The following is an 11,511-nucleotide window of genomic DNA, read 5'->3' on the forward strand; positions in this document are numbered from 1 at the left end:
ATGAATTAGTAAATTTGTTAGCTGGGACATAGGAAATGTGTTTGAACTGCAGTCCCACGGACTGATCCAAAACCCATTCAAATCAGTGGAAAGACTCTTATGGACTTCAATAGGGGCCCACAGTCCTTAAAAGCGTCCTCCCCCCATTTTTTTTTGTTTTAAAAGGTAACATTTTGGCTTTTCTTGACATCACTGATATAGCTTGTGCATCCACTAAATATTTCATGCTGCAACAGTTGAGAGAAGTCTGCAAAAGACAAGAGATTCCCACGCAATTCCCATACCAAGGAAGGCGACAGGCAGTTTCCCCACACGGTTGTTTGTTTATATTGCATAAACAAAGAAGCTAAATGGGAAAATGCTTGAAATTAAGATCCTAGTTTTTTCTCATGAAATATGTAATAAGATAACTTACATTGGTGCATTTCATGGTATAAAAATCAAAGACTACAGACACTTTCATAAACTATGTTAAAAATAATTTCATGGATACATGACCGTACAACTTCAATCTTACTCTAGGTGTTTTAGTATAAAAGATCAACATTTTCAAGTAGGAATAAGCCCTGTGATCTAAATGGGACTTTTTAGTAAGACCCGTGAAATAAAATAGCTATCTCTGAAGTAGTTTTTAAAACTGCATATTAATTTCTGATTTTAATTCCAAGTTATCCACATGAAAGAAAAAAAAGGAACCAAAATAAACTGATTTCCTGATAGATCTGAAGAATTTTTTAAAAATATGTATTTTCATTTTATGATTTGTTATGATAAAAAAAGAATATTTTTCTCCATTGTTAATGGTCAGATAAATTTGTTACCTATTTTAAATACAGGACAAGGTATTAAGATATATTATGTGAAGAGAGAACATTTACCTGTTGTGCAGAAGCTGCTGTTTCTAAGATTTCTAAGAGTGTATCTCCTGGTTGCGTTCGTATCACATCAACTACAAGTCTTTTTGTCCTTTTCAGAGAAATAAACAATGGCTATTATAAAACAGCTGTCATAGGAAGCATTTAGTTTCCTCATTTGTGACTCAGTTAAAAAAATTAAAGATCACACACACACACAATGTTGATATTTTTTCAAAGGTATTTTAGATTTCAGAGCTTCTATTAACAGCAGTATTAAACTAAATAATGGATTTTTGATATGTGCACATTTTTGTATCAAAGTTTATAGGCTTCTGTTCCCTTTATTATTTGGGAGATTCAATCATCATGGTGATAGATGCTATAATAAGAATCTAGATAGCTAAATACAGGTGCATTTGTATCACTTAACTTAGGACTGACAAAGTGAGAGATGGAAACACAGATCTTTCCAAAGTCTGACATATGCATAAATCTTTTATGAGCCACCTGGATTTATACTGAATATTTAGAAACAAAGACATTTGCTGAACTTCAGAAGCAACATACAAATTAATAATGTGTATTACTGTGTACTGCTTAAAGAAAGAGGCATCTCTAGGAGCAGAGAACATGCAACATTTTCTTACGAGCAAAAAAAAAAAAAAAAAATTCTAAACAAAAAGGAAATTGCTATGTCCTGATATTTAAAGTGGTGTTTTTTTGTGGTTGGCAGTGGTGAGCGGGAGCCGGTTCGCAGGAACCGGTTGTTAAATTTAGAAGCCCTTTCAGAACCGGTTGTTCCGAGACAACCGGTTCTAAAAGGGCTTTATTTAACAAAAGCTCCGGCAGCTGTCCACCCCGGCCCCAGCTCACTTCCCCCTCCTCCCCTGAACGCTCCGCCCCCCTTCTCCTCCCCCTCCCCTGCTTCCCATGAATCAGATGTTCGCGGGAAGCCTGAAACAAGCAGCAGGCACGCAGGTAAGCTAGGGCGCAGGGGGAGGGGAGGGGAGGGGAGGGGAGGGGAGGTGCGGCTGGCCCAGCCCGGCCGAGCGGCTCCCTCCAGCCTGGCTCCTGGTCCCAGCCGAGTGGCTCCCTCCGGCCTGGCACCCCCGGCCGAGCACCCACAGCCCCAGCCCGGTCCCATCCCCAGCCGAGCGCCCCGGGCTCCAGCCCCGCGGATCCCTCCGGCCCAGCTCCTGGTCCCAGCCGAGCAGCCCCAGCCCGGTCCCGGCCGAGTGCCCCCGGCCCTGTCCCGTCCCCAGCCGAGCACCCTTGGGCCCCGCGGCGCCAGTGCCAGCCCCGGCCCCACGGCTCCAGTCCGGCTGCCCCCGGCCTGGCCCTCGCCCCGCTCCCGGCCGAGCGGCTCCAGGCAGCGTGGTAAGGGGGCAGGGAGCAGGTGTTGGAAGAGGGCAGGGGAGTTTGGGGGGGGTGGATGGGGTGGGGCGGTCAGAGGGCAGGGAATAGGGGGATTGAATGGGGGCAAGGGTCCCGGGGGAGCAGTCAGGAAAGAGCAGGGTTTGGATGGGGCAGTGGGGGGCAGTCAGGGGTAGGGGTTCCAGGGGGCCATCAGGAATGAGAGGAGGGGTTGGATGGGGAGGCAGGGGGCAGTCAGGGGACAGGGAAGGGGGGGGATGGGGCAGGGGTCCTGGTGTGTGTGTGTGTGTGTGTGTGTGTGTGTGTGTGTGTGTGTGTGTGTGTGTGTGTGAAGGAACGTGGGGGGGTTGGATGGGGCAGGAGTCCCGGGGGGGCGGCCACGACCCCCTCGTGGGATGAGGAGGAGGGAACCTGTTAATATTTTGGCAGCTCATCACTGGTGGTTGGGGTAAGAAGTTATCACAATTCCTGCTGTCTTTTCATTCCACAGTTATTCCAAGAACATCCTGTTACACAGCTCTACTACAACACAATACACTGTTACACAAACTAGGTACATCTCTTTACAAGCTAATAGCATAAGTAATACATAGAGATTAATGGATAAAGAGTAATGTATAGTATATGCCATGCTTCAAAGACAAAGAAAATGTAACAATAGGGTTTTTGAAAAAAATCATTTTGAAGTAAGAGCAGTGAAACTTCTATGTTCAGTTGTTATTTGAGGACTTTTTTTTAATTTATGTAAACAACTGTCTTCATTTTCAAGACTAAACGTTTATATCCAACAAGAAATGGTGAGAAAAGATTTTATGGTCTTCTATTCTATTACTTTCATTCTTACTTGACACAAAACATTTGAGTTTGGATCAATTTTTTATTGATGTATTAGAAATTCATACATAAGGAAAAAGGCAATAACTCCAGAAATGTCAGTAAACCGAATTACCATATTCTGATGCATACATAGCTGGAGCAGGAAGTCTGCTCAACCTACTGGAGGCGAGGTAGCAATGTTCTATTCCCTCTGTCCATAGCTTCTCTTTACTGCATGTGACTGCTCAGACACACAGAATAGCTTCAGAGGGATTCATTCTGCCAGCTACTGCTCCTGAATTCACTCCAATATGCCAGTGAAGCAGAAGCTCTCTCAAAATGAGTTTGCCCTAGCTATACTCAATTCAAATTTGTCTCCTTCTGTAGCTGCCTTCTCCAACCTTTGGTGATCTTCCTAGAGCTTATTTCAGCAGACAGAAATTTATTACAACTATTTTATGCACTCATTCAGGAAAGGGCTTAAGTACATGCTTAACATTGACTCAATGAGTCTTGGGTATGTGCTTAAATTCTTTTCTGAATCCAAATGCTTTTCTGCACTGGGGCCATAGTTAATGGACTCCAAGTGCTGTTTAGGAGGAGAATGAGGTGCACACAGGGTACAGCTGTATACAGAACATATCCATTTTTCTCCCCAGTCACAAGCAGAGGTGCTGTCCTGCGACCAGAATTGGGCAAAACTACCCCTGGATGAAGTTCTCCTTATGTACCGCTTTTTCATGCAAAAAGATATGCATACAAAACACTGGTAACAAGACAGCACCGAATATTGTCCTTTGAAGAAATGTATTTGCAATTTTTAAACTCGAAAGTCCCAAAGGTTTCCTTGAATTTGAATATTCTAAAGATATTTTTAAAAACTAAAATATTCTAATAAGTTTGATAGAAGAGATGCATCATTGAATTTGCAGAATATCTAGGAAAAGTTCATCATATACAGTATATCTGGTTGTATACCTAGACGCATACCATTTCAACATCAATTATTTAAATAATGGCAGAGTACACCTATGAAGTTTGCAGATGATACCAAGCTGGGAGGGGATGCAAGTGCTTTGGAAGATAGGATTAAAATTCAAAATGATCTGGACAAAGTGCAGAAATGGTCTGAAGTAAAATAGGGTGTAATTAATAAGGACAAATGCAAAGTACTCCACGTAAGAAGGAATAATCAGTTGCGCACATACAAAATGGGAAATGACTGCCTAGGAAGGTATACTGCGGAAAGAGATCTTGGGGTCATAGTGGATCACAAGCTAAATATGAGTCAACTGTGTAACACTGTTGCAAAAAAAGCAAACATGATTCTGGGATATAATTAGCAGGAGTGTTGTAAACAAGACACAAGAAGTAATTCTTCTGCTCTACTCCATGCTGATTTGTAGAGGCAAAATAATCTGGTGGCCATATTGGATCCTCTTAAGGACAACTAGGCGTCCATCTTGTGAGCCTTCTTGCTCCTTCCCCACCCTAGTTTGGCGCCCTTTTCTGGTTTCGGCGGGAACAAGATAGCTGTCAATCATATAATCTGCCTAGTAACTGGAAGTCTATATAAGGCGGTGTTCTGATCAGATCGGGGCTGCCCGTCTGAGTGGCAGAGTGCAGAGCAGACAATCAAGGGTAGGCCATTCACCCCACATGGGTCATTCTGATTAGGGAATTTCTCACTTGCACACACTCACTACATCATCTAGGAGATTCGCATACTACACCCACGACGACGCAGGTAAAGGGTAGAGGGACGGTAGGACTCATCAGTTCACCTGAAGAAGCTCGATCATCCCTGCTTCGGGCCTCCATTTCCATCCAGGGGATCCGGTGACCTGCTGTGCTGTGCCAGACTAAGAGGCAGAAGGCTGCTAGTGATGGTAATGTGATCTTATGAGTCTACTTGTACTGTTCCCTATTGTTACAGCCTGTCTTGTTGGTTATTTTGCCCTGTTTATTTTGCCTTTGGGGTCCTTGCCATATTCTCCCCTTAAATAAAACCTTGTTGTACCTTGTTTTGTGAAGTCTTTTATACAAATCCCCGGTGATAGATACGGGTAGGGGGCGAACTAAGGACCGAAATATCTGGGCCACTTTTACTTTAGTTTCCTGTTTCGGTCAACAGATTAGGCCTCAACTGGAGTAGTGTGTCCAATTCTGGGCACCACATTTCAGGAAAATGTGGACAAATTGGAGGAAGTCTAGAGAAGAGCAAAAAAATGATTAAGGTCTAACAAAGATGACCTATGAGGGAAGATGGAAAAAATTGGGTTTGTTTAGTCTAGAGAGGAGAAGACAGAGGGGACATGATAACAGTTTTCAAGTACATAAAAAGCTGTTACAAGGTGGAGGGAGAAAAATTATTCTTGTTAACCTCTGAGGATAAGACAAGAAGCAATGGGCTTAAATTGCAGTAACGGCGGTTTAGGTTAGACATCAGGAAAAACTTCCTGACTGTCTGGGGTGGTTAAGCACTGGAATAAATTGCGTAGGGAGTTTGTGGAATCTCCGTCGTTGGAGATTTTTAAGAGCAGGTTGGACAAATACCTGTCCGGGACGGTCTAGATAATACTTAGTCCTGCCATGAGTGCAGGAAGCTGGACTAGATGACCTTGCGAGGTTTCTTCCAGTCCTACGATTCTATGGCAGTAGCAAGTTTCTATGAATGTTCCTTTTAAGGCAGGAAAGCTAATTGTCAGCGGAGGTAAGTGTATTTTCATCTCTTGAACAAAAATACACTGGAAGTTTAATTCTACTTTTGGAAACCTGACACCTCCTTGGAAACTTATTAACAAAACCCTCATGTGTCATGCCAGATAAGCTTTAAAACCACAATATGTTCCTCAGATTCTTTAGGTTTCTGAAGGGAAATTAACAACAAATATGTATATTAAACTAAATGGAATGTGCAAGTCAGTATGAGAATTAACAAGAAAATCTGTCATTTACACACCCACGCTGCCAGTCCATCAGATATTTAAAAATGTGAGTTTTCTTTTGACCTAGTTTCTAGAAATACTTAAGCATTCCATGCTCATGAAATTCCAATATACTTCACAAAGGAAACAGGACAAGAGGCAAGTTTAACTTCAACTCAGTTAAGGTTCAGTTAGAAATGATTAGCACTTTCTGAGAACCAGGCTCTCTCTCAGCATTGGATAAGAAACTGAATTCCAGGTGTACAGGGTAATTTTTGTAATACTGTACATAAGTTTTAAGCTACTTATAAGAACAGATCTAAGAGCATAAAACTCAAAGTATAAGACTGAGAGATCCAGTCTTCTCTAATTTTCATGTAATTTTTAGTTGTGGAAATATTAAAAGAATAATGTTCTTCAATCACTTAAAGACTGAGTTAATGCTGATCAATATAGATACTTATTTTTACAGCTAGTTTACTTCCTTTCCTCTGTTTCAGTTACAACTAATGAGTTTTGCTTTTATTGACCATAAAGTACTTTTGTATTTAACTGGTGAAAGCGAGTTAGTTGAGGATTAGACCAGGTAAGAGAAAGGATGTTGGTAGGGAGGGCGAAGTCACTGGTCACCATGACAGGTGTGATGTCCTCCCGTTACAGAAGTTGGTCTGGGAGTCATTCTAGGTCACTGACGTCACCAAGTGGCATATTCAGTCTTGGTTTGGACACAGTTGTGTCTGGCAAAAAAAGTGATCCATGACTGCAACCTCCTGATTGGATTATTGAAATTAAAAGATACAGCATAGAATGCAGCTGCTAACTTCGTACTTACAGTTTTTAACGCACCCATTTTTAGTGGACATAAACTTGGAAGTGTTATTTATTATAGTAGCTACTGAAGTGCGCAACCAGCTTGGGGCCCCATTGTGCTAGGCACTGTACAAACAGATAGAAAAAACAGACAGGCTGAGACGGGACACAGCCAAAGATGAAATAATTTGGCCAAGGTCACAGCAGGTGAACGGCAAAGCTAGGGCTAGAACCCAGGCCTTCAGCTCTGTGCCTTATCCACTAGGCAACACTCTCCCTCAAGGCAATGGAGAAACTAGTCTTGTTCAAGCAGAGCTTAAACAAGTCTTTAGTAATCAGAACTTCTTAAAGAGATTATACAAATTTATCATATTTCACACATTCATGACCTTTATCTTAGTTTTAAAAAGCTACAGTTCACTAACTCCAAAAGAAGCTACTTCTAGAGAAATAAGTTAGATATTTTGGGAAATATATTCCCTAATTAGTGCATGAATATTGGAATATGAGCCCCCCTGGCCCAGATTGGTGTAGGTAAGAGGATTCTGAGCATTTTAGCAGCTCATCTTTTCAATTGTGAGAAGCGCAGTGTATTTCCACCATTGCAGTACTGTTATGAGAAGTGTGCGTGCCCTAGGAGTCATTTAACAAACACATAATCCAAACTAGAAGTTCCTGTAAACACTCACTGTCCAATTATGCACATAAACTGGTGGGTTAATATCTGTGGTTATCACGAATGCTATACACATGCGTTACTATTTTACAAAAGCACCAGACAATCAATATACATTTTGAAACTATCTCTCAATATGATTACTAAAACATACTTTTAAAGAGTGATGATTTAATATTCATAACAGCTTGCAGACGGTCAGCTACCTAAACTCATATTCACTATTTAGATATAGAGAAGATACAGCATGAAAGTTTCTCTAGGCTGCCCTACAAATGTACAAAAATCCAGTTTTGCAGGAATCATATTTAGTGAGATGTTTGAATGGGAATGAGGCAAAAAACTGTTCTTAGCACTGACTGATACCCTTATGGGTAGTTTCAATTGACACCCCAACTGGATGGCCAGTTTTTATAATTATGTCTATTCTAAAAGGTGCAAGAGTTATTGAACAAACATCCTAAGTCAGCTGTGATTATTTACAATTGAAACTGTAGTTCAACTCTGCATAAATCAATCAATTTGAAAAAGCTCTTTAAAGATCAGATTAGCAGAAACTGAGAAAACACTCTAACAAAGAAAGAGCATGAAATATAGATACTGAGAGATTGCAGGGAGAGCAAAACTTAAGCTTTAATTTAAATAATAGTTTCATGCCATCGATCCCAATTACAGAAGAAACTGGTTGCAAACAAAGAAAAAAAAGACAAACTGAAATAAAATGGTGGCACTACTAAGCCATTTAGTAAATATCACCATTCACTCCAATCCCTTTCCTCATCCTTCAACTCTACATTGTCTATGTAAGCTTTAAGTTGCTCAGGGCTGAGACCTTGTCATTCTGTCTGTAAGTTGCCTAGACACTGATGTCATATAAATAATACAAATGTGTTGAGATGTTCCTATACTCTTACCTAGTGTTTTGTTTTAGAAACTACAGAAGTCATGTAAGTAGCTTTACATCAAACTACATATGCAAAGTTACCAAAAAGGACCCCCGAAGTGTTTGAAAGTTACGTTTCAGATCAATAAGCATGAATAACTGCTGTACTGATGGCAAACCAATCCCTTTCCTTTTCATTTAAATCTTTATCTCCTGGACCATAAAACTGTATGATCAATGTGTGGGAAATTCTAGAGACAGTTCTCTCTACCAGCTAAATTGTAAGATTTGTTCAGGGAAAACACCCTTAAGGTTAAGAATTGTAGAGTGTGTGCTTGCAATTGTAAACACTGTGGTAAAATGACTTTCCTCCAAAGTAAAGCTTCAGTTGCCAGTCAATAAAGCTAAATTACTTTTCAGATTCAGTAAGTACATTAAAAATATTAACAGAGTCCCCTGTGGTACCTTTAAGACTAACAGATGTATTGGAGAACCCACGAAAGCTTATGCTCCAATACATCTGTTAGTCTTAAAGGTGCCACAGGACTCTCTGTTGCTTTTTACAGATCCAGACTAACACGGCTACCCCTCTGACATTAAATATATTGGTGTTCAGTATGAGCACTGCTGAGTGAGATTGTAGCTGCACTATAGGCCTGCATAGAATGAGGTTTAATTTTAAAAGACTGTCTAGCCAGCCCACAGGTTGTGAAGAAAAGTGTGAAAATAGCTGTTTTAGAAAGTTAGCACTTGCATCCATTTTCAATAGTAAAAAGAGATACTGAACAACTCATAATTTGCAGGTAGGTTAAATGTGAATATATCCAATGAAATAGGGATGAGGTTAATTTAAAAATAAAAATAGCTATGCAGAACTTTTGATATAATGCACTTGCCTACAGGTTTTACCAATAGTATTTTTCAACCATCTGAAGAAAAAGGAAGCCAGTGAATATTATTCTCTCCCCCTGGGTAAGTCATGCAATGTTTGTGAGCTAAGAGGACAGTAACATCCTGTACAAACACTGGTCAGACAAACATTTCCAAGTGTTTTCAATTTAGAGGAAGGAGGGCAGAATTGGATTTGCCTTCCAGTCTAGACAGCAACTCATCTTGAATTATGGAAAAGATCATGTGTTAGGACAGTATCTATTTCACAGTGTGCAATAATGCAAGTAGCCATAACTTCGTAAGAGCTAAAATATCGATGTTTTACAAAGTTTGTTTCAGACTTCGAAAGATTTTGGATGGGGTGGAGACTTGACTGGTCTATTTGATACAGATCCTTCTCTTTTCAGGTCAATAGTCTGAATCTGAGCTAGGTCCATATGACCTAAACTAATAATCATTTGATGGCCTATGTGAAATGTGCTGGTAGTTTTTCTGACACCCATATAATGAGCTTGCTAAGGAAATTTAATACATCAGAAACACGCTCATTTCTACATTTCTAATTGATAGGAGTTAAAATTCTTATTTCTTAATTAAAAGTTAGTTTAATTATCTGTTACAATGCTAAGGATATTACAAACTGGAAAAGAGCCCAAACCACTGATGACAAAAGGCTTACGTTACTCCTGAAAAACAAGTTAATCTTTGTGTGACGCACATCAGCAATATTATAAAACAGAACCTTCTTAATACAAGAAAACAACGTACACAGAACAAACTAAATTCTAATGAATGAGGAAAATCTGTCCTAACATGTCAAACTTCAAAAGAACATTAAACCTTTCAAATGTTACTTTTCATTTAATGAAATCCAACAATATCAAATCTTTAAGCATCAAAAGGCATTTCATCACCTCAGCACTCCCTCCCCCCACAAAAGAGGAGGTAAAAATCATAATGAATTAGAGGTACAATCTAACTATATACACATCTTACTGTTGTATTCATGCTTTAAATTGTTTTCTCACTGTTTCCCTCTTGCCAGGTCATACTTCACTCAAGTCTTGGTTATTATGTCATGAGCAACCTCTGCAGCCAATGGCAAAGGGAGGAGAGACAGTCCAGATGTGGTCCACACTAAGTGAGTTTGTAATTCCCCGATCTAAATAAGTGTGTTGTGTTTTTCAGAGCACCACTATTCCTATTAACATTAATAGAAGCTGTGGGTGCTTAGCACCTCTGAAAATCAAGAAACTTATCTAGGTGTCCAAATAAGGATTTAGAGTTGGGATTTTCATATGCACCTAAGTGACTTAGAAGCACCAATCTCATTCACTTCCAAGAGGATTTGTGATCTTAAGTCACTTGGGTGTCTAAAGTAGATTTTCCAAAAGCACTGAAGTTTGAAAACAGCGGTTTAAGTCTTAACTAGCCTTGGAGTTTTGCCAGAATTACATCCCAAACTCTTAGGGCTGGTCTACACACAGCCGCTAGTTGAGCGGCTGGGGATTGAAGTTCTGGGTTCGACTTATCGCGTCTGGTCTGGACGCGATAAGTCGAACCAGGAAGTGCTCGCCGTCGACTGCGGTACTCCAGCTCGGCGAGATGAGTACCGCGGAGTCGACGGGGAGCCTGCCTGCCGCGTGTGGACCGCGTCTGAACCGCGGTAAGTTCGAACTAAGGTATGTCGACTTCAGCTACGTTATTCACGTAGCTGAAGTTGCATACCTTAGTTCGACTTGGGGGGTTAGTGTAGACCAGGCCTTAGGGGGCAAATTTCATGCTGAATTTGGCCTTAAGTTTTGATTATAACACTATCTTTGACCTCATGCTGCGTTGCCAAGGAGGTTGCACAAGGTACGAGTCAGCACAGGATTTGGCTAGTGGCTGGCAAAGCATCGGACTGTCTTTACATTAACCAAAAGGTCCAAGCTATGGGCTTAACTATTTGTAGACCGCCAGTCAAATGAATGGTTGTGGGGGGGCATGCAGTCTGAAAAACACTTTTTTTTTTTAAATTTCCAATTAGAACACTAAAGTAATTACAGTTTTCAGAGTAGCAGCCGTGTTAGTCTGTATCCGCAAAAAGAACAGGAGTACTTGTGGCACCTTAGAGACTAACAAATTTATTAGAGCATATGCTTTCGTGGGCTACAACCCACTTGTAGCCCACGAAAGCTTATGCTCTAATAAATTTGTTAGTCTCTAAGGTGCCACAAGTAGAAGTGGGTTGTAGCCCACGAAAGCTTATGCTCTAATAAATTTGTTAGTCTCTAA

General features: G+C 40.6%; 1 protein-coding gene across 2 annotated transcripts in view; it reads right to left on the bottom strand.

The window, feature by feature from the left end:
* Positions 1–11,511, bottom strand: part of IQGAP2 (IQ motif containing GTPase activating protein 2) — a 230,985-nt gene that overhangs the window by 13,344 nt on the left and 206,130 nt on the right. For both annotated transcript variants that reach the window (XM_024194115.2, XM_024194113.2), the window contains one exon: positions 879–966. In XM_024194115.2, the coding sequence (XP_024049883.1) occupies positions 879–966 (88 nt within the window). The remainder of the gene's footprint in view (positions 1–878; positions 967–11,511) is intronic.

This window comes from Terrapene carolina, unplaced genomic scaffold, assembly GCF_002925995.2.
Source record: "Terrapene carolina triunguis isolate 2854851 unplaced genomic scaffold, T_m_triunguis-2.0 Scaffold69, whole genome shotgun sequence".
In the NCBI taxonomy this organism is placed as follows: domain Eukaryota; kingdom Metazoa; phylum Chordata; order Testudines; family Emydidae; genus Terrapene; species Terrapene triunguis.